The sequence below is a fragment of the Aspergillus heteromorphus genome (assembly GCF_003184545.1).
Source record: "Aspergillus heteromorphus CBS 117.55 chromosome Unknown BO70scaffold_4, whole genome shotgun sequence".
Classification (NCBI taxonomy): domain Eukaryota; kingdom Fungi; phylum Ascomycota; class Eurotiomycetes; order Eurotiales; family Aspergillaceae; genus Aspergillus; species Aspergillus heteromorphus.
In genome coordinates, this window is record NW_020290409.1 from 709,215 (window position 1) to 730,700 (window position 21,486).

A 21,486-nucleotide genomic window follows, 5' to 3' on the forward strand; every position below is an offset into this window, starting at 1 on the left:
GAACCGCGCCCTACCTGTCCTTTGCTGGTGTCTTGTCTTCTCTTACTCCTTCACCTCTTCTCGGGTCTCATTGCCGCGCGCCATTCCTGGCCTGCAGTGACTTCCTTCTGTGCTTACCTCCCACCACCTCTTCTCGTCCATTTGATCTGTGCTCTTTCTCTCTCTCTCTCTCTCTCTCTCTCCCTCTCCCTCCCTCCCTCCCCATCTTTTCTATCTCTCTTCCATTGGCTCTCCTGAGCAACACTGCTTTTCATCTGCTCCGTTTTCGGGGTTCTTGTCATTCAATCCAGACTCATCATCATGCCTTGTCCATCTCCCTTTGCCGGTGGCCGGCCAGCACCCCCCTTCTCATCCTTCTCTTGCCCAGCCCGCCCTCCCTGCCCTTCGTCAACGTCCTGCCCATCAGGCATTCTTGCAATCATGAAGGACTTGCTCTAATGTTGATCATGTCGGATCTTAGCCTACGATTACTGCCTCTACGTTCCGGAGCGCCACTCTTGGCTCTCAGTTGGCAGACACCCCCGAACCGACTTTCCTTCAGGATTTCCACTTCCTCCCGTCTACGCGATACTCCACATCCCCCACCTGATGGATTCCTACGAGGGCTACGGCTCTCCCGGCAGAAATCGAGATGCAGTCGACTCTTATGCCTCCAGGGCACCCGTGGATTCGTATCGCCGCAGATCACCGGGTAGGTGCCCAGCTCGGATATACCGTTGTGTCTCATAACCATAGCCTAACATTCCGGATGCTTTAGTATCTCAGGATCGACGTCGCGCTCGTGGACGTTCGCGCTCGCCCGTGATGATTGATCGTTACGAACCCTCCGATCGCCGTGCTTCGCGAGACGATTACTACGCCGCCTCCCGGGAACATGCCGGACGGGATCGTGAGGATCGTCGCCGTCCGCCGTCGCCGACCGTTGCCAACATCGACCGATATGTGCCGGGGCAAGATTCGGTCAAGCGCCCGATCCCCACCAACCCGCTCCCCAACCCCTTGAACCTGGACTTCCAGGTCGGCTTCAATTGGTTCGCGGAATGGTGGAGGGCGGAGCAGTCGATCAGGGAGGAAAAGGAACGCGCCAAACACGGCGGCCGTCGTCCGTCCGATCGCGTCAAGGGAGAGCGCGAGGCTCGTGAGGACCGGGATAGGGAACGCGCGCAGATCCAAGCGGCATACGATTCATACAAGGTGGACCTGCAGGCAAAAATGGCCCGGTCTTTCGTCCAACACCATCGGAATGAGGAGTGGTTCAAAGAGCGCTATGTTCCTGAAGTCCGGGATCCCCTTCGTCGTCAACTGATGGACTTCCGCATGGGTGCCTACCAGCAATGGGAAGCCGACCTCGAGAGCGGACTCTTCGACGAATTCACCCTTGAGGGCATTTACAAGAGCGAAAGCGATGGTGCAGGTGGCGTGATTGAGAAGGAGGAAGGCGAGGCCACGGCCGTAGGAGAAACACTGGGCGTCCTGGATTTGCTCCCGGCCAGAGGTGGCGATTTGCGCGACGAGGCGCTGTCCCAGTCTGCCCTCTTGATCAAGACCTTGGCCCCGAATGTTAGCCGGGAGAAGATCCAGGAGTTTTGTAAGGAGCACCTGGGAGAGCAGGATGGCGGGTTCAAATGGCTTAGTCTTAGCGATCCCAATCCTTCCAAGAAGTATCACCGGATGGGGTGGATCATGCTTCATCCTGCTCCTGATGTCGAGGTCATCGAGAGAGGCGACGGCAGAGAAGAAGAGGGCGAGGAAATGGAGCAGGATGACACGGCTAACGGAGCAGTGACTGTTACCGCCGCCGAGAAGGCTCTCGAGGCGATCAACGATAAGACCATCCACGATCCGGTTCATGGCGACTTCACATGCCACGTGGGAATCCACGTCCCCCCATCCCAGCCACGCAAGAAGGCCCTGTGGGACCTTTTCTCCTCCCCCGAGCGCATTGCGCGCGATCTCGAGTTGGCACAGAGGCTGGTCTCGAAGCTTGACTATGAGATGGGCGGACAGGCCGATGGCTTCACCAAGATCGAGGAGCGTGTGGAAGAACTGCGGGGCAAGGGGTGGCTCCAACCACCCGTGACGGGCCCTGTCAGCGTCAAGAAGAGAAAGACCGACTTTGATGCCGATGATATCGATGAGGGAGAGGCTGAGGAGGGAGAGGAACAAGAGTGGGAAGATGACGAGAATGATGACGAGGAGCTTCTGGCGAAGAAGAAGAAACTCGATCTCCTGGTCGAATACCTCCGTAGAGTCTATAATTTCTGTTTCTTCTGCGTCTTCGAGAGCGATTCGGTTCACGAGCTGGCCCGCAAATGTCCCGGTGGACATCTGCGACGCCCACGTGCTGGCCTCACGACGCAGTCGAAGGCCGTGGCCAGAGCCAGTGCTCTTGGACAGCCGTTCCCTGTCAAGCGGAAGGAGCCCAGCGAGGAGGGCGAGGAACAGCCGGTTGTTGAGGAGAGGCGGCCACAGCGCTACGGTTCCAAGTGGGAACAACAGCTCCAGCGTGCCTTCAACTGGGTCAAGACGTTTGAGGACAAGCTCTTGCAGATCCTTGAACCCGACAGCGTTGATATTGGGAAGCTGGGCGGCAAGCCCGTGGAAGACTCCTTGGAGGAGGAGTTGAGCAAGCATGTGAAGCAGGAGGACGAGTCGAAATTCCGATGCAAGGTGCCCGAATGCACAAAGCTGTTCAAGGCCGATCACTTCTGGCGCAAGCACATCGAGAAGCGCCACGCCGAGTGGTATGAGACCATCCGCAGTGATGTAAGTTGATTGTCCCCGAATCCGCGTGGCTGCCTGCTAACGTAGCCCCAGCTCGCATTGGTGAATTCCTATGTTCTGGACCCGGCTCGAATCGCGCCGTCGCGGTCCGATGCGAACAGCAACGGCCACTTCCCTCTCGGCTCTGGCCAAGGCCAAACCGGCACCCCGCGTGGATTCAGCCTGGCATCGTTGCCCCCATACCTGGCCGGTAGCGTGCCGCCCGGCTTCTCTGGTGTTCCGGGGTCTGGCATCCCTGGGTTCATGGGCGCTGGGGTCCCCGGCGACGGCTCTGGCTTGCACCAGCCTGGTGTTGTGCGCCGTGGCGGTGGTCGCTATAATAACCGGTCTGGTCCGTACGACCGTCGTGGCAACCGGCATGGCGCTCCCGGCATGGGCAGCGGCCGTCTGAGCCCGCCCCGTGGCTTGCCCAGCATGTATGCGGGTGGCCGTCTGCCTGCCTCCGGTCCTCCCTACATCCCTCCGGGCCACCCCGCCGCGGCGTTGATGGGGGCCGGTGGCTTCATTGATTCCATGGGCTCCGGGTCCGCCCAGCAGGGACCGCGCGAAGCCGTGCAGGGCCGCAGCCTCAAGAGCTACGAGGATTTGGACGCCGTCGGCGGATCCGGCAGTGGCGAGCTGAACTACTAGATGTCTACGACTCCACAAACTCTCTTCTCCGAGCAAATGGCGTTCCCTGGTGTGTCTGTCTGCATTTCCGCAGCCCGGTTTTTATCCGCCGCATATGTGCCTTTTTTACATTCTATCTACCTCTTTGATTGTAATCTTTGATTTTTGCGTACATGAGCCCAAAATGTTCCCTCTTCTTCTTTTCGGTTATGCTTCTCTATCTATCTCTCTTCCTCTTCTTCTTCGGGATCAAGCTGTGTGTGCAATGGAGATGGGGTTGTTTACTCTTTTCTCCTTTTCCTTTTCAACTTCTCTCCGTCTCCGCGGTCGGGCTCATAAAACTCCAGGGTCTTCGGATTCCCTTTCCTTTTCCAATTCTTTTAGCTGTTTCTTTTCTTTATCTTGCGTCTGGTATCGGCATCGTCAAATTGTACTATAGTTTATATAGCCATGTCCTTGATCTTCGAAACATAAGTTCAATGATATATGGTTGCTTTATGATTATTTGATGTTGGTATCTGGAGTAGCCTAGTGACTGCAAGCCGTAGATTCGTTCGTTCATACTGATTCTATGTATGCATGTAGTCTTCGCCAGCACCACCTCCCTCCCACAAACAAACAGGTAAACAAGATAGGTATCTCCAAGACAAGAGATCAATCAATCAACCAACCCACCCATATATTCATTATTTTTAATTATCGAGATGGTTAACATGAAATCCGCAACTAGAAATCACATCACATCACATCACATCTGAATAACCACCTCATCGGCCCCATCCCGCCACTGCGCCCTCATCTTTCGCACCCGCCGCTCACTCGCCAGGAATAGCAGGCAGTAGATGTGCGAGGCGATTTCGCCCCAAGCGTATATCTTGATGGTTAGGGCAGTGGGATCGGGATTGGTATTAGCATCGGCATCGGCATCGGCATCGGCATCAACATCAACATCAACATCAGTGCTGGTGATGGTGGTGATGGTGGTGGTGTTGGTGTTTGTATTAGTTGGGGTTGTGGTGGTGATGGTATTAGTTGGGGTTGTGGTGATGGTGGCGGCGTTGACGGTGACAGGCGATGATATATCCTCTTCCAGAATACACCACACGCCCCATCCTGCGCGTCCCTCGGTGATGATCTCTGACAGGAAGGTCCAGAAGCGGGTGAGGAGGGGGAGGGGCCAGGTGTTTGCATTATCATGCCCATGCCCATTTCCATTACCATTCACAGTCCCTGCTCCAACGGTATTACTGGTATTCAATTTCGATTTCGAGCCTGGATGCCGGTTCTGGTCCACATTCTCATTCTGTGTCTGCGAAGGACGTGCAGAGGACAGATTCACCCGTAGAAACCAATACCCTCGCTCGAGATCATCCAGGTCGCGGGTCTGCGTGGTCGGGGTGTAGGTGCGCGAGGACTTGAGACGGGTGGCGAGCATGGCGAGGGTGGGGGTGATGTGTGTGATGTAGTGGGTTGTGGTTATTGGGGGGAGGGGGTTGATTGTTTGGGGAGGGGGAGGGGGAAGTGGGAGAGAGAGAAGGGGTGGGGAGGGGGTGGTTTGGTTTGGGGTTGGGTTGGGTGGTTGGTTTGGAGGTGGAGGTGGTGGAGGTGGGACGGCTTTGTTCGTGGTGGTTTCTTTGGGTGCTGGTATGGTTTGGTAGACTGTCTCTGTGGGTGGTGGTGGTGGTATTGGGGGTTTTGTGAGATGCCCGGAGGTGAGGGTAGAGTTGGGGGGAGTGGTTTGGTTGGGTTCGCTGGGATGTTCATGGGATTGTTTAGGAACCTTGCTGGATGATGCTTCATGAACCTCGCTGAGTTCTCTAGGGGTTTCCTCGGATTCTCCAGCAGCATCGTGGGTTCCAGTGGGAGCGTCCTCGCCTCTGAGATTCTCACGGGATCCCTCAGGAATACCGCCGGATTCTCTATGAGCGGCGTGAGTTTCGCCGAGAGCGCCATGGGATTGTTTAGAAACCTCGTTGGACTCTCCAGCAACATCGTGGATTTCCCTTGGAGCGCTGTCTCCAAAGGCCTCATGGGATCCTCCGAGAACATCGCGGGACTCTCTATCAATCTCGTTTGATTCCCTGACAGCCCCGTTAGACTCTATAGAAACATCGTGAGACTCTCTGGGACCCTCGTTGGATTTGCCGGGAGCCCACGAAGACGACCCCAACCGACTTCGCTTCGCAGACGGAGACTCCAATCCGCCCGCGAAAGGCGATTTACGAGTACCAGGGTTCAACAGTGGAGGCTCAATCTCAATCTCCCGCAAGTCGTTGTCATCGACATCGACGGGATCAGGCAGTCGTTCGGGCTGGGAGTCCGGAATAACGCTCAGCGGGGTCCCGAGGGAATCCTTTTCATATCGAGTTGGTTGCTGGGCAGATGAGAGAGGCCTGGGGGGTTGGGATGCTGCGGTCGACGGGTTGGATGTGGAAGAGTTGGTGGTGAGTTGCTCTTGGCCAGGTGCTTGGCTGGCAGCTGGACTGGCAGCTGGACTGGGTGAGGGTGCGGCGGATTCCAAATCCGCTCTTTGCTCGTGCTCATGCTCGTGCTCGTGCTCGTGCTCGTCATCGCCAGGCCCCACGGTGATCACCTGGCGGGAGACGGACTGGAAGCCCAGGATGGCGCTGACCTGGGCGCGGTAGTGCGCATCGTGGGCGAAGGTGCTGGGGGCGGAGATGTGGACGAGCACTTCGGGATCGGGCATGGCATCGGACGGACGGTTGATAGAGACGGGACCTGGGGCGACATGGTGAGGCTCTCACGGGGAGAGTAGACTGACGAGTTGTGAGGGTAGCTCCGTGGTGGTGAGAGGAAAGTGAAGTGGAAGACATCTGGACGGTGATGGGCGCAGCAGCAGCGGGAAAATCACGAGCCATGGAGACTGCCCGATTGGGGTATGTTGTGGCCTGAGGCGGAGCCGTGGTGGGGGAGTTGTACAGTCAGCGTCATACAGTAGAGACAGACATACAATGCTGTCTCCGTCTTCCGTGCTCTGTCTTTACCTACTTCCATCTACCGGCGAACATCCTCGGGGACCAAGAATCCCCCAAGCCCCCCCATCACAGACAAAGAAAAGAAAGAGGGCAAAAAAAAAAAAAAAAAAAAAGCCACAGGACCCCGAAGAGGGGAATCCTGGTCGAATTACATCACCCCTCCGGATTCCTCCGTATCATGCGCGATGCCAAATAATGGTCAATGCCATCCCATCCCATCGCCCAGGGCCAGCCTCCAGCACCTACCCGCCTGGGCAAGGAGCGGCGGACGGCCACAGACGCCGACGGACGGACGGTCCGTCCTGATCGTGATGCTGCGCCTGCTTCCCCCTTACAGCTCGCTACACTACCGCCGCACCCGGGCCAGGAGGAGGCAGCTGCTTCCTCCAGGTGCGTGGCTGACTGGCGCCTTGGATATGTAGGTACCGCGTACCGTGAGTCTGACTATGTAGATACTATCTATCCCCCCAATTCCGAGCGTTGGGGAGTGGACCACTTGTGCCTGCCACTAATGGATCATAACGTCCAGCGCTATCCTGGACCGGGCGACTAGTCCGAGGGCTGCTGGCGAGGCCAGTGGGGCCGATGGGTCCAGATAGACAGGTAAACGGCAGCCATGAATACTTACAGTATGAAGTTTAAAAAATAATATATATTCACAAGAATAAAAAAAAAAAAAGATGAAGAAGCTCCATCCCAGTGACTCTAGGGAGAAACAAAAACAAAGAACTCCGCCCGAGGAGGCGAATGAGGAAGGACTTTGGAAGGCTGAGGCTGACGGTCTCTATCTGGAACACCCGCCGCGGAAGATCGATCGAACCAAGCAAACAGCCGGCTGGAGGGAATCGATGGATGGGTACGCGCTATGGATCAGGTTTCAGATTGGGGACGACGTTCACTTCTCGTCCCCTCCCCTCACTCGGAGTCAGACCCATCTCTCTGCACGGAACAGCCTGCACCGGGTGGATGTCTAGTGAGAGGGAGCAGCACGATTATTGAGGAGGCGACGGAGATCCTGGACTATTTGGCCTTGGGAGGGAGGAAGGGAGTGACCAGCTCGAGGGGAAAAAGCAACGAGAGTGACGGACTGACTATCACATTTCCGATGCACCGTAGGTAGATGTTTTCTTTTTCTGTTTTCTTTTACTTTCTTTTCCTTTCTTTTCCTTTCTTTTCCTTTCTTTTCCTTTCTTTTCCTTTCTTTTCCGTTCTGCTTTTCTTTTTTTTTTCTTTTTTTTTTTCAATTCTCTTGAAATGAAATGCACACCCGACTGTTGTTTGGATGTATCAAGTCCCAGGGGAAGGGAAGCCTGTAGGAGGCCGCCTGGCTGTTTGGTGGGTTTGGTGGTGGTGACAGATTACCAGAGACCGTGTTCCGTCAGGTACCACGGCGTGTATCTCTGTGTGACCAGACCACTTTCTGCTGTATCTGGTTGTATCTGGTTGTATCTGGCTGTATCTGGCTGTATCTCTGTACGACAGCACCTACCTAAGGTATGTGCCATGTAAGTAAGTACAGACAGCATCACTCTATCTCCAACGCTGCCACAACGCGGAGGCTGGCCGGACTAGTGGACGCCCCGAGGGCCTGGCGGGCCGGGCTGGCCTGGCTGTTGGGTGGACTGGGTCCGTTCTTCATCATCGTCTCCCTCTCCTTGGTTCTTCTTCACCCTCGGCCAATAATGCTGCTGCTACTGCTGCTACTGCTGCTGCTGCTGCCACTGCCACTTGACAGGGTCTGAGACGGAGACGGAGACGGAGACTGAAACTGAGACGGAGAAGAGAGGGGAGGATCATTCGATATAACGCCGGCTCGCCTACGCTGCCTCCGATTATTCGATATTGCACTAGTCTGCCTGACTGCCTGCCTGCCTGCCTGCCTGCTTGCCACCCTCCACTTCCACTTCCATTTCCACTTCCACCTCCACTCACTCAACTTACTCAACTCACTCAACTCACTCCCCTTTCAAGAATCAATTCTCGCTCTTCCACCAGCCATCGAGAACTGCAAGCTGCACCATTGCCTGATCATTCCCCATTCCCGGAATCCTGCCTGCTAGACTCGTCTCCATCCGCCGCCTATCGGGGAAAACGTCCGACCCTGCCGGTGCGTCCGCCGGATCTCGTCCCTCAAACGGGGTGGGCGCTTGGACGAGCGAATCCACCCCGGGACGTAGTCCATTTTAAGGCTGACAACGGTCCAGTTCCCTCTGCCTCGCCCTCTTGACGCTTGACGACCTCCTCGTTTATCTCCATCTCCAGTCTCTTCCGATTCCTGATCTGCCCGTCTGCGCCCGTCCTCGCTCCTCCGTCCGCTCCTCCGCTCCTCATCCTCGTCCTCTCCCCTCTCCCCTCTCCCCTCTCTGCCCGTCTCTCGCCCTCCAATCCCACCAAACCCACCGGTCGCATTCGCCGCCATGGCTTCGATGAATGGCGGGCCCGTCCCGTGGGACCCAAGTGCGGAACATCGCCAGTCGATGCCGCCCGACGACCTCCAGAGTAAGTGCACCACCTCATCTGGGGCGCGGACCCTTTCTCTTCTGTTCGTATTGGGGTGAGCCGGTCGGAAATGCAGGGGAAAAAAATCATATACTGGCGGGGATGGGTCTCATGGACCGCCTCCGGGGATTGATGGCGCTGCAACCCGTCGAGCGGCTTCATGCGGGCGCCGTGGGCTTGTCGCCTGCATCTGCACGGACGTCGCTCGCTGGCGGCGGTGATGTTCCATCTTGGTCGTTCTGCGAAGACTCGTCGATTGCCTGCCTCTGACACCCTGATCGCAGGTCCGTCCGGGTCCCGACCCACCACGCTCGGCGCCGAGTTCTTCAAGTTTTTCAGCGGCGGCGGGACGCAAAAGAAGGTGACACGAGGTGGGTGCCATTGTGTTCGAGACATCCCCGTGTTGTAACCAACCCGGATCTAGATGGCCAGCCGGCCAAGCGCCGCGGCCCCAAGCCGGATAGCAAGCCGGCCCTCACCCGACGCCAGGAATTGAACCGCCAGGCCCAGAGGTAGGTGACCCCGTACTGTCGCGGGATTCGGCTTCCGTCGGAATGCGAGACCAACTGTCGTGCAGGACCCATCGCGAACGCAAGGAACAGTACATACGGGCGCTGGAGACGGAGGTGTCGCGGCTGCGGGAGGCATATACCCAGGAGATCTCGGCCGCCAATCTCACCGTGGTCCAACACCGGGACATGGTGCAGTCGCTGTCGGACGAGAACGGCATCCTGAAGGAGATCCTGGCGGCCCACGGCATCAACTATGAGCCCGAGCTGGACCGGCGCAAGACGGAACGATCGCAGCTGGGGTACCAGTCCAGCCCCTTCGCCAGCAGTGTCGGCTCGCAGCCCGCGGGGGTGGCCCCGTCGAATCCATCGAGCAGCAACCTGTACACGACGCCCCCGACCACCGTCTCGGCGAGCCTGAGCCCGAGCACCACCGGAGTCGAGCACGTGGACGTGTCGCCCATGCAAGAGATGACGCCGCACCAGTCGATGTATCCGGTGGCACCGTGCGACGCGCTGGCCACGCTGGATCAAATGGCCCCGACGAGTCGGATGCCGAGCCAGCCGCCGGGGATCTTCGAGGAGCACCCGCAGCTGCAGATTGACTTTATCTTAACGTAAGGCTTCCTCGATTCCTTGCTCGGTTCTTTGAACGAGACAGACTGACCGTGCTAGATTGGAATCGCCGTGCCGCGAGCACACGGACTACCTCTGCCGGCGGTCGATCACGGAGGCGGACGACGAGGACATGCCCTTCTCGGGGCACGCGCTGATGGCGACGTGCCCGCCGCCCAGTTACATCGCGACGACGACGCACGCGGAGACGTACCCGCACAAGACGTACGACCTGCCGCACGCCAACCTGACGACGCTGCTGAACCTGAGCCGGCAGCTGGTGGCGGAGGGGCAGATCACGCCGATCATGGCGCTGCAGTGCCTGAAGAACCACGAGCTGTACCGGCGGCTGAAGCGCGAGGACGTGAAGATCATCATCGAGACGCTGAATACGAAGGTGCGGTGCTACGGGTTCGGGGCGGTGGTGGAGGACTTCGAGCTGATGGACTGCCTGAGCAGCGTGCTGGGGGGGCGTGTCGAGGGGGGGCTGTCGCACCGGGACGAACTGATGTATGCGTGAGCCGAGAGAGAGAAGAGGCGGCGTTCTGAGCGGTTTTTTTTTTTCTTTCTTTTCTTTTCTCTTTTTGATTGTCTGGCGCGTGTAAATAAAAGCTCTGCTCGACGGGGAGCAGGGGTTTCCCAGCGGCTGTCCTGCCGTTTTTTTTTTTTTTTTTTGTCTGTTTTTTGTTCTTTGTTGGTGGTGGTGGGTGGCACCCGCTCGCCATCGTTGCCTTCCTGTACGACTTCTATGTGAAACCACGAGATGCCCTAATGAATCATATACATACATCTATACATATATACATACATACATACACACTCACCCTCCTTCTCTACCATCCACTCCAATCAAATATAGATAGCAGACTAACAGACCACATCCTTCGCAATCCCCCCCACCGCCTCCCCGGCCCTCAACCTGCCCACCACCCGCTGCACCTCCCCCCACTCCCCATCCCGCAACACCTGATACACGGCCTCCAAGTCCGCCACCCTGTCTTCCTCCTCCTCTTCCTCCTCCTCCTCTTCTCCCTCTTCCCCATCCCCATCTCTCCCCTCTAAACCCCCACCCCCCTCCTCCCCCGTCTCCCCCTCGAAATCTCCATCCTCATCCCCTATAATCCCCATAACCGAACTCGAAGCCAACCGTCCCCGCAACCGTCTCACCTTGGCGCGTAAATCGGCAATGACCTCCGCCTGCGCGATGGCCTGGCGGTCTGCGTCTGGCGCGGCGTACTTGCATTCTTGGGGGATGTTGCGTGCCGTGCAGGCTGTGCAGGGGGTTTGGCGGTTACACTGTTTTTTGTTATGAGTTATGGTGTTAGTGGGGAGGGGGTAGATTGGGATAATATAGACTATGAGGAGGAGGGATGTTTGGCTTACTTTTACTTTGCGCGTGCGGCAGGGGAGACAGGATGCCGTGGGGCGGGATTTGGGGCGGGGTTGGGATGGGGATTGAGACTGGGATGGGGAGGGGGAAGGCATTGCGCGGGAGGAAAGTGATACAGCGTATCAGATTTCCAGAGAACAACTGGAAACTGGAGGAGTGGTTAGTGAGTAGAAGACGTCTAGTCAGTGGAATAAAATGAGTGGGACGTGAAATTGGAGGATCAAATCATGTCCTCCCCGCTAGTCCCGATCTAGCCCTAGTGCGGCGGATAAGGTCGCTTAGCTAAGAACCTGACCCTCTCCCATTGGCGGCGGCCGTACTCCGTAGCGGCCCCATTTTTAAGGCGGCTGCGATTTGAGCATTTCCCTTTCCGGTCCCGGTCTTACTTCTCTTCCCTCTTCCACTTGCTCCTTCGTCTGGTCAATGCCTTCGGATGATCCGACCTGCGACCCAGGGTTGGCGCCTGTCTGGGCGTTCGGACTAGACTAGACTTCACGGTCTCCGCTGCAACTTGACATCGGGCTTCATTTCCTTCCCAGTTGGACTTGTTGCTCCCCCCCCTTCCCCCCCCCCGCGGAGTCGCTTGCGGAGGAGCATTCTTGTCGGTTTGATCTTGTCAACGACTGGTAGAGTCGATCGGGGTGTCGGTGGCGAGTGATGGGGATTGCGATTGTCAGGCAGGCTGCCATGCCATGCCACATTGTCTGCGAGGATCCCCCCATTATGGGGTCACCACCCAAGGGATCCTTCCGCGCAATTTAAACCTCCCCGCCGTCTCGCCTCGACAGCTCGACACTTTGCTGAATTTTCAGCTGAGCTTCACCTGAACTGCTGTTCGTCCAACTTTAAATGCATCCCCCCTTGTGCACCCCTTGGCCCCTCCCACATTCCCCCCTTCAATGGCCCCCCCCCCTCGACCTTGCGTCGCACCCACACCTCCTTGATCGACCCTTGTCATATATACTTAAACCCCCCCCCCTCCTCCCCCGCCATGTTCCGCCGTCCCAATGGACACCGCAGTCGGCCTTGCATCTAGAATCCCCCTGTCACCATGAGAGCGAGACAGACCAAGCGTCCCGCACCGCTCCTGCGCCGCCGCAGCACGCGGAAGAAGGCCAAGCCGTCCCCGCAGCTGCTCCCACGAGTTCTCTTCCTCGCCAACAGCGAGCACGGCCAGACAAACCTGATCCTTGCCTTGGCCCATGAGCTGCTCGTCCGCGGCGACATCGACGTGCACATTGCCTCCTTCCCCAGCCTGCTCCCGCGCCTCGAGAAGGTCCTCCAGGACAATATCTCCCGCTACCATCCGGCCTATCGCTCCCGCATCCACTTCCATCCCATCGCCGGTCCCTCTAACACGGAGGCCTTTCTTCGCACGGGTAAACGATCCATCTGCCATCCCCCCGGCTACGAAGGTGCCTTAAAGGGCTTCAACTCCCTGTTCGAAGAGCTCTGGGCCTGGGGCGAGGAGGACTACCTCCAGGTATATCACAGCTGCCTGGAGATTGTCCAGCACGTCGACCCGGCCACCGTCATCGTCGATTGGTTCTTCCCGCAGGGCCGAGATGCCGCGTATAATGCCGGTCATGCTGCCATTGTGTTGTATACGACCTCGCTGTCCCATATCGTGTACGGCCTGCAGCCTCATGCCGCGTGGGCATGGAAGTTCCCCATGTCAGTGACTTGCCACTCCTAACTGAAGGATGATACTAATGAGGACAGGCCCGGAACCGACTTCCGCTACCCCCTGCCCTGGCGCAGCATCCCTGCGAACGCTATGGCCGTCATCGAAGCCGCCAAGATATATCGCCGCAGCGGCCGGCAGCGCCAGATCCGCGAATGGCGGATGAAACACCACATCCAGGGCCGGTTCCCCTTTGCGGATGCATGGCGGCCGGATCGGTTTCATCTGACCCCTGGTCTGAAGGAACTCGACTGGCCGTTCGAGGTCCCGGACAATGTCCTCCCGTGTGGACCGATTCTGCTCCCGGTGGCGTCCGTCAAGGCTCAGGATCCAGAGCTGGACCGGTGGCTGCGCAGTGCGCCAACTATCATGGTGAACCTGGGGACGCTATATGCGCCGGATCCGCGCGTCGCAAGGAACATTGCTGCCGCGTTGAGGACCTTCCTGGATGCGTGGACGGGGGAGTCGAACCTCCAGGTGCTGTGGAAGCTGCCGAAACATACAGAGGATTGTGTTCACGTTTACGAGGAGGCGGTGGATTTGCTGCGCTCAGAAATTCAAACCGGCAGGGTCCGCATCCAGCCCTGGTTCCAGGTGGAGCCGCTGTCGATGCTGGAGTCCGGTCAGATCATCTGTTCCGTGCATCACGGCGGTGCCAACTCGTGGTATGAGGCGATCCAGTAAGTTTTCCGCTACCTCACCATGAACACGAGCTGACGGTCCCAGAACGGGCGTGCCCCATGTTGTCCTGCCCGGCTGGCAGGACTGCTACGAGAATGCCGTCCGCACGGAATGGCTCGACATTGGCGTCTACGCCAACAAGACATCCGCCCCCAGCGTCGACGCCGTCGAGTTGTCCAATGCCCTGCAGAAGGTCGTCGGCAATCCATCCTACCAGGCCAAGGCCGCTGAGCTGTCAGTTCTATGTCGCAGGAAGGAAGGCCGCGTCGTCGGCGCAGACAAGATCGCCGAGCTGGTGCGCAACCCCGAGAGAATGGCCCTGCCCATCCCCGGGGTCGACGACATCAACCACATCCCCAAGGGCCGGCTGCAAACCATCAAGAACGCCTCCGGCGACACCCTCGAGACCATCCAACCCCCATCCCTCAACATCCCCCTGTAAGCCTCCCTTCAACCCACCCCCCCTTCCACCCCACTAACCAGTCAATCAGCCCAACCCCCATCCAAAACGCCCTCGAACTCCTCATCGTCGCCATCTCCACCAACACATCCTTCCTCCTCCCGATCCTCGGCTACTCTCTCCTCATCTTCCCGCGCCTCCGCCTCCTCACAATCCTCTACCTCATCTACATCAAATGGATCAGCAACGCGCCCAACTCGGGCGCTTCGTGGCTCCGCAACGACCCCTTCCGCAACAGCCCCCTGTGGACCCTGTACACCTCCTACTTCCCCATCCGCCTCTACCGCAGCGTCCCCCTCCCGCCGCGCCGGAAATACATCTTCGGCTACCACCCGCACGGGCTGTCCATCCGCGGCGCCATCGGTGCCTTCGCCGCCAACGGCGCCGGCTTCTCATCCCTATTCCCAGGCCTCACATCCACCCTCCTCGTCTCCTCCAAGATCCTCCACGCCCCGCTCCTCCGCGAATACGCGCTCTCACTAGGCATCAACAGCGTCAGTCGCCCGTCATGCGTCAACCATCTCACCAAAGGCGGCCATGACGGCCAGGGCATGGGCAACGCCATCACCATCTGCATCGGCGGGAGTCGCGAAGCCGCCATCGCCAAGCCAGGCACAATGGACCTGATCCTGAATATCCGCCGCGGCTTTATTCGTGTTGCCGTGCAAACCGGCGCGGACCTCGTCCCCGTGCTGGCCTTTGGCGAAAACGAGCTCTTCGATATCGTCGACGCTAAGGATCCTCCCCTTCATCCCTCCACCTCCACCTCCACATCCGCAAATACCAATCAAGAGAAACCGAAATCCCTCCTCTCATGGCTCCCCCGCACCGTGAAATCCCTCACGGGCAACGACTTCCGTCTCATCGTCGGCCGGTTCGGCGTGACCATCCCGTTCCGCAAACCGGTGCATGTGGTCGTGGGTAAGCCGATCCGGGTGAAAGAGTCCCGCTGGGATCAGGATGAGGCGTATGTGGCGCACGTGCATGAGTTGTATGTGGCGGAGTTGAGACGGTTGTGGGATGAGTGGAGGGGGAGTTTTGGGTTTGGTCAGGGGGAGGGTGAAGTCAAAGGGAGGGGTGTGGAATTTAGGGTTGTGGAGTAGGTTGGTTAAGGTTCATTAATCACTTATCTCTATTCTCGCCTTCTTTGAGGGGTGGTTCTTTTCGGTCTCTTTCTTTTATCTCCTTCTTTACCTCTTTCTCTTCTTCTTTCTTTTTTCTTAAATGGATGGTGGGGTTGGTTTATGGGTGTGTATAATGTTTTATGTGAGGGGTTTGGATGGATATGTTTTACGAATTTGGAGTTGGAGTTGGAGTTGGAGCTGATATGTAAGTATGCTACGGGTCGAGTGAAAGCAGGAAGGCAGGTGTGAAATCAACGTCAATGGATCAAATCAAATCAAATCAAATCAAGTCAGTTCAGTCAGTCATGCTATGTAAAAGTCACAATCACACTCTAGAGTAAGGAACCCGAACCCGGAGACGTCGTTCCTAACCACAACAACCGTAACAACTTTTCAACTCTCACTGAGGCCTCAACCTCCAACCTCACAAAACCATTCATTCACATCAAGCCAGCGAGCGAGCGAGCGAGCAAGTCAATCTAGTCATTCATCATTCGCCTCGTCCTCGGGAGCCAATTTACTCATCATTCGCCTCGTCCTCAGCAGCCAATTTACTCATCATTCTCCTCGTCCTCGGCAGCCTGCTCCTCCTCGGCAGCAATCTCCTCATCCTCCTCAAAAGTCGACGAGGGCACACTGTACAGACGGAGGACGGGACGGTTGGGGTCCTTGATGAGGACATACTTGGTAACCTTATCCTCAGTCTCATCGGCATCGAGGGCACGAATGCGATCGACGATGGTGCGGACGATACCCCAACCGGTGCTGAGGTTGAGGTTCATCTGGGCGGCCAGATCACGGGGCTTGTAGCCGACGACACCGAGCACGACGTGGGCGGCGGCGGAGCGAGCATTGGCACGGGAGACGAAACCGAGCTTCATGGCATCGGCCTTGGCGAGGATGGCCTGGGTGGTCCAGCGGGCGAGCTTGACGCTGTTGTTCTTCATCTCGGTGGCGACGACGGCACCGCGCTGCGACCACAGCTTGCTGCGCCAGTCGAGCGCGCCGCCGGAGCCCTGCGCCTTGCTGTCGAACTCGTTCAGCGCCTTGACCAGCAGCTGCTGGTCCTCGCCGGTGACGGGGTTCTTCATGATGGCGTCGACCTCGGTGCGGACGATCATATGGACGGGCTCGTCGTCGCGCTCCAGCGACAGGTCGAAGCGACGGTACTTGTAGCCCTTGCTGGCGAGGGGCTCGGTCTCCTCGGCGGCGTTGTAGAAGGGGTTGGGGTTGGCGAGGTCGACCTTGGTGTCGGCGGACTCGAGGACGGTCTGCAGGGCGAAGTTGTGGTTGATGATGGTGGCCTCGAGCGCCAGGGCGCTGGGGGTGTTGATGGCGTCGGCGGCGTTCTTGGAGGCGGAGTCGGCGAGTTCCATGGGGGCGTCGGCGGCGTTCTCGTTGACGGTGACCAGGTCGAGGGACGAGCCGTCGCGCTTGTCGAAGTAGATCTTGTTGCCCTGGTGGACGATGACAATGTCCCACGAGTAGACACTGCGGGGCGCGCACATCAGCATGGACAGGATGTCGGCGTTGGCGAACACCGTCGCCTCGTTCTTCTCCGCCAGCTCCTGGATCACCGGATCCTGCGACGTCGTGACGTTGTACGCCGCCCGCTCCAGCGCCTGCAGCCGCCGCTCCGCGTTCTTGACCGGCGCCTTGTCGTACGTCCGGTCGTACGTGTACAGGAACCCGTACGTGTCCAGGTCCTCGCCCTCCGGCGCCTCCAGGTTCAGCTTCGACAGCCGGCTGAAATCCACCTCCTCCAACATGTTCCAATCCGGACGCACGTTGACAGACGCCTCGCGAGTCCGCTGCGGCTTGTCGTAGTCCTTCCATCCGAACCGACGGCCTCCGCCGCGTCCGCCCCGTCCGCCTGCCCGGTTGTCGTAGAACCGGTCGCCGCCCTGCCCGCGGCCTGCCCCGACCCGCTGGAAGCCCGCGCGTCCGCCGCGCTGGGCGCCGCCGCGCTGTCCCCGTCCACGGAACACAGTGCCGCCGCCGCGCCCGAACGTGCGCTTCGCCGACGTGCGCGTGTTGTCGACCACCGAGAACGACGACTCGTCTTCGGCCACCTGCACGGCAAACAGGCTGCCCGAGCCGGCACCGTACACCTGCTGGTCTGGAGGAGAGGAAAAGAGGTTAGCCGTGCTGTCTCTGTCTGCTCCTACAATCCCTCCTTCTCCTCCTCGTATCCCCACCAGGTTATATTGGGGGGAAATGCTCTCACCTCTGTAGTTCCGGTTATACCCCTGGCGACCACCGCGGTTATCTCCCTTGGCCTCGGCCGTCCAGTCGGCCATGCGGCCCAGCTTGTCGCCCTTGGAGAAGGGAGCGTAGGGCACGCCCTGCAGCATGTTGTCGGAGGCCGTGGCGGGGCCCCAGGTGTCGTCGGCCGGGAGAGCGGCCACGAGGTCCGCGATAGAGATGGGAGCCATGATGTTGATGTCTGGATCTGAATCCGAGTTCTGATGGTTGATCAGAAATCTGGCTTTTTTTGGGGGTGGTGGTGGTGGGGGAGGTCTGGAGAGTCTGGAGACGGCGGATATTCTCCTCCTGTTGACTTTGCACTTTTTTGTGTCCCGAGAACTGTGGCGGATGGGTGTGGCGCGGTAGATGGCACGGCCACAGATGGGTGAGAGGTCACGTGTGTTGGATCACGGGGGATAGATCACGTTGACATGGGTCAGGGTGTGTATTGGTGACTAATACTAGTTATGCATGCATGCAGCGTCGCGATGATCGCTCGCCCCCCTCTTCATGTTCCTCTCCATCTCTCTCTCTCCCTCTGCATTCAGCCGAGGTATCGCATTCATTCCATCACTTCCATCACTCCTCACAGCCCTCCGTCCTATCTGGCATCTCACTATCTTATCTCGACTTACATCCACCGTGACAAATGTCCTCAGCCTGATAGATCGACATCCTGTCGATGCACGAGTACTGTGCACAATTTCCGATTCCGATATCGAAGGTATCTCCCATCATTGGCCGCTCGTCCTGCAGCGTCCGATTAAAGCCCGACCCAACGCCAACTGCCTCCAGACTGGACTGGCCTTGCCCAATCCGGATTTACGTAAAGGATCATCTATCAGTCCTCCGTCCCCATTTCCCAGACAAGGTTCAATCAAGGTTGGGAACAACCGGCTCCTTCAGGCCGATCCGGACGCTACAGTACAGCCATAGTGGCTCCGGCACCCCTGGGCCGGCACTCCAGCTCAGTATGACGTCCTCCACCCGGGCCACGGTCGACCATCCGCTGCGCCGGCCGGCAGTCAATCGCGAATGGCGTGGATGCGGCGACCTGCCGACAATCCAATTTTCGAGACCTCGCATCGCATCGCATCGGCCCTGGCTCTGCCCGAACTGGTCGGCACCGGCGCTGATTCGTCGCCAGAGACGTCCTCGCGGCGGTTCGCTGATAAGACGTCCTTGCTGACAGGCAGACAGCCTCGCTGGCGGATCTCTCCCATCTTTGGGAACGATCGATCCCCGCTCCCTTGGGACCCTGGGGTGGACCCGGTTCCTGCGGATGCTATCTGTGGCGTATCCTTACCCTGTCTGTGGTATATGTCTTTGTGAACTGCACTGTGACTGGTGCTTTATGCCTCAACCCATGGGTTCGATTTGGGTTCATTCGGCGGTACAGACCGTCCGCAGATCCCTGTTCCATCGGGAATGTGCCTGGCTTGCTTTTGAGGCTTCCTCTGGACCATTCTCGACCGAGTGCACTATGGACATTGAGATAACCACCACCGGCTGATGGGAAGTGTTCGTCGACGGTATCAATGCCCGCACTCGAGGCGTGGTTGGGTCTTAGTCACTGTCTGTCCGAGACGATATTTAAGGCGCCTGGACCCCGCTGTAATATCTCAAGTCAGACTCAAGCCACCGAGTACAACAACACCCTCTTCCTCCTTCTCAAGCTCTCAAGCTCTCAACTCTTCAACTCTTCAACCCTGCCAAATCTTTCCATCTACCATCACAATGCAACTCACCACCGCTCTCTCCATCCTGGCCATCGCCACCACCGCCTTTGCTTCCCCCGCCCCTCAGGGCAGCTCCTCTGCGGAAGCCCAGGCAGCGCAGGTGGCCAATTCCGAGTCCGGCTCTTCTACCAGCGAGGGCACCGTGCCACAGTCCAGCTGCATCCCCCCGGTGCTGTGCTGCGGCTCCCTGACCACCCCCCTGGACCCCCTCCTCGACCCCATCCTCTCGGACCTGGACATCGACGCTTCCAGCATCGTCGGCTCTGTCGGCCTGGCCTGTACGTTTATCCGCACAAGTGATATCACGATTATATGCTAATGCCAACACTGCAACAGGCAAGACCTACGACACCAGCTGCACGTCCGCGCCTCAGTGCTGCTCTGAGGTCAACCTCCTGGTATGTACATGTCATGTCCACAGATCCTTCTCTATATTATATATCAGCAGTTATTCTAACAAAAATACAGAACGGCCTCCTGGCCCTGGGCTGCTCTGCCATGGAGCAGTAGATGACTCTTTCATATGCATATCCCGCCATAATACCATGTACCATATCGGAACGTTGGGCGGATACGGATATATTCATGATTTTCTGGGACCTATCGTGTCTGGTTAGCTTTAATGTGTGAAATATTATTTATTTACTTATCTGTATTGGAACATAGCATATCACAGCATCTTCTGAGCGCTGTCAGGTAGTTCGACTGTATTCAATATTTATGGGGATATGGAATTTTCTTGGATTTTCCATTCGGTCAAGGAAGATCACCTGATCTCGTTGATCCCCGCCGCCGCCCGGCGCCTTCATCACCATCCAATCCCTTCAGCGTTCACATCACCTTGACCGGAAGCTTGTCTCGCTGTTTTTCTCACAGACTTACCCTTCCCATTCTCAGAGAAATGCTATCATCGCTCCTCCGGTCTTTACCCCGGCTCGGCCGGACGTGGAAGCCTCTCAACTTCTCCAATTCGGGTTTCGTTCGGATACCCGCCAGTGAAAGGATCGAAGAGGAGACAATCCCAGATTATGTCGCTTCGCGATACTTGACTCGTTCGATGTCGCAGGGCCCGAGGATCGGCATCGCTGCCTTGTGCATCCTCCCTTGTGGGAGAGTGTCTTGACCTTTCTGCACCGCAACCCGATCCGGAGGCTACCTGTCCCGGTTCTGGCGTTTGTACTGAAGCGCTTGTTTTTGGCGCTGGACTATCTACATTCTGAATGCCAGATTATACATGCCGGTATGTGGGGTGTATGGTAAGGAAGTAGCAAAGCAATTGCTTGTCCAGTTGCTTGTATCCGTGGGACCAGATTGATCACTTACATCGCTTAGATCTGGGATATCTTCGAAGAAACCAGCCCCTCTTCACCGGCTACGATCCCGAACACCAGACATATCGGAGTCGAGCCCACCTCGCTGAGATGATCGGTCTTCTTGGCCCCCCGCCGCTCAGTGTTCTTGCTCAAGGAGAGCTGAGCCATAAGTTCTTTTCTGATGAAGATTAGCCACTTAGCCACTTGATAGATTTCGGGTTTCATCTGCCTTTCTTTTTCTTCTTTTTTTTTTTTTTTTTTTTTTTTCTGACATTTTAGCTGACTTCCGTGCTGGAATCCCTCTCCCTGGCCGAATCCCACTCGAGGACCGGGAAACCACTCTCGAGGGCCAGGACAAAGTGGAGTTCTTAAATCTCATTCGGAAGATGTTGCAGTGGGAGTCGGACAAGCGTAGCTCCGCCAAGGAACTTGCGGAGGACGAGTGGATTCGTAAACATACTACCTAAGTGCGTGATGTGGTGTTTTCCAAAAGGGCAATATGTATTGCATTGCGAGGCCAGGCGACCGCATCGTGTATCATATATCTACGTGTATGTTCTTTACGTTTCCATAATCCTGCTCTTATAATTTGGGTTTCTGATATACATCTAGAATCACTAGTTCCCACACCCCCTACCATCCACAACAGCCAAAACTAACCGTCGCTTTGATAACTGGGCAGTCCAGTCTTGCACAGGTATGAACTATGTATGAGTGGTTGTTTGATTCCAGAAAAGCACTCGAGCTTTATACCATTCAAATACTGTCGGTTTATCAGCGTATATCGGGGTGGTAATAGAGTTATTATGAATCAATGCCGTCATGGGATCTAGGAC

General features: G+C 57.3%; 9 protein-coding genes across 9 annotated transcripts; 6 read left to right on the forward strand and 3 right to left on the reverse strand.

Annotated features, from left to right (window-relative positions):
* Positions 1–588: 588 nt before the first annotated feature.
* On the forward strand, positions 589–3,414 carry BO70DRAFT_368938 (putative arsenite resistance protein Ars2; the record flags this gene model as incomplete). The annotated part of the gene is made up of 3 exons (XM_025544650.1): positions 589–691; positions 758–2,766; positions 2,818–3,414. 3 exons carry the CDS (start codon positions 589–591, stop codon positions 3,412–3,414), a joined length of 2,709 nt encoding a protein of 902 aa, XP_025402325.1.
* Positions 3,415–3,902: 488 nt separating this feature from the next.
* On the reverse strand, positions 3,903–4,886 carry BO70DRAFT_359460 (uncharacterized protein). The gene has a single exon (XM_025542545.1). It carries the CDS (start codon positions 4,826–4,828, stop codon positions 4,142–4,144), a length of 687 nt encoding a protein of 228 aa, XP_025402326.1. The 5' UTR covers positions 4,829–4,886; the 3' UTR covers positions 3,903–4,141.
* Positions 4,887–9,108: 4,222 nt separating this feature from the next.
* On the forward strand, positions 9,109–10,532 carry flbB (the record flags this gene model as incomplete). The annotated part of the gene is made up of 4 exons (XM_025539167.1): positions 9,109–9,259; positions 9,313–9,400; positions 9,466–10,014; positions 10,073–10,532. 4 exons carry the CDS (start codon positions 9,109–9,111, stop codon positions 10,530–10,532), a joined length of 1,248 nt encoding a protein of 415 aa, XP_025402327.1.
* Positions 10,533–10,758: 226 nt separating this feature from the next.
* Positions 10,759–11,565, reverse strand: BO70DRAFT_377569 (Zn(II)2Cys6 transcription factor domain-containing protein; the record flags this gene model as incomplete). Its single annotated transcript, XM_025545202.1, has 4 exons — positions 11,396–11,565; positions 10,889–11,308; positions 10,821–10,855; positions 10,759–10,780 (listed from the first exon to the last, which is right to left on the reverse strand). Exons 1-4 carry the CDS (start codon positions 11,495–11,497, stop codon positions 10,759–10,761), a joined length of 579 nt encoding a protein of 192 aa, XP_025402328.1. The 5' UTR covers positions 11,498–11,565.
* Positions 11,566–12,434: 869 nt separating this feature from the next.
* On the forward strand, positions 12,435–15,330 carry BO70DRAFT_426800 (diacylglycerol o-acyltransferase; the record flags this gene model as incomplete). Its single annotated transcript, XM_025547826.1, has 4 exons — positions 12,435–13,076; positions 13,125–13,766; positions 13,813–14,205; positions 14,259–15,330. Exons 1-4 carry the CDS (start codon positions 12,454–12,456, stop codon positions 15,328–15,330), a joined length of 2,730 nt encoding a protein of 909 aa, XP_025402329.1. The 5' UTR covers positions 12,435–12,453.
* Positions 15,331–15,589: 259 nt separating this feature from the next.
* On the reverse strand, positions 15,590–17,907 carry BO70DRAFT_309293 (eukaryotic translation initiation factor 3 subunit D). Its single transcript, XM_025540123.1, has 2 exons — positions 17,579–17,907; positions 15,590–17,470 (listed from the first exon to the last, which is right to left on the reverse strand). Exons 1-2 carry the CDS (start codon positions 17,784–17,786, stop codon positions 15,903–15,905), a joined length of 1,776 nt encoding a protein of 591 aa, XP_025402330.1. The 5' UTR covers positions 17,787–17,907; the 3' UTR covers positions 15,590–15,902.
* Positions 17,908–18,136: 229 nt separating this feature from the next.
* On the forward strand, positions 18,137–18,949 carry BO70DRAFT_162004 (uncharacterized protein). Its single transcript, XM_025538292.1, has one exon. The coding sequence runs from the start codon at positions 18,281–18,283 to the stop codon at positions 18,785–18,787; it is 507 nt and encodes a 168-aa protein (XP_025402331.1). The 5' UTR covers positions 18,137–18,280; the 3' UTR covers positions 18,788–18,949.
* Positions 18,950–19,335: 386 nt separating this feature from the next.
* BO70DRAFT_350378 (hydrophobin family protein) lies at positions 19,336–19,847 on the forward strand (the record flags this gene model as incomplete). Its single annotated transcript, XM_025541691.1, has 3 exons — positions 19,336–19,615; positions 19,674–19,735; positions 19,806–19,847. 3 exons carry the CDS (start codon positions 19,336–19,338, stop codon positions 19,845–19,847), a joined length of 384 nt encoding a protein of 127 aa, XP_025402332.1.
* Positions 19,848–20,375: 528 nt separating this feature from the next.
* On the forward strand, positions 20,376–21,117 carry BO70DRAFT_285797 (uncharacterized protein; the record flags this gene model as incomplete). The annotated part of the gene is given in 3 exon segments (XM_025539178.1): positions 20,376–20,593; positions 20,611–20,820; positions 20,862–21,117. Coding segments are annotated over 3 exon segments (684 nt in total), but the record flags the coding sequence as incomplete, so codon positions are not given.
* Positions 21,118–21,486: the final 369 nt, after the last annotated feature.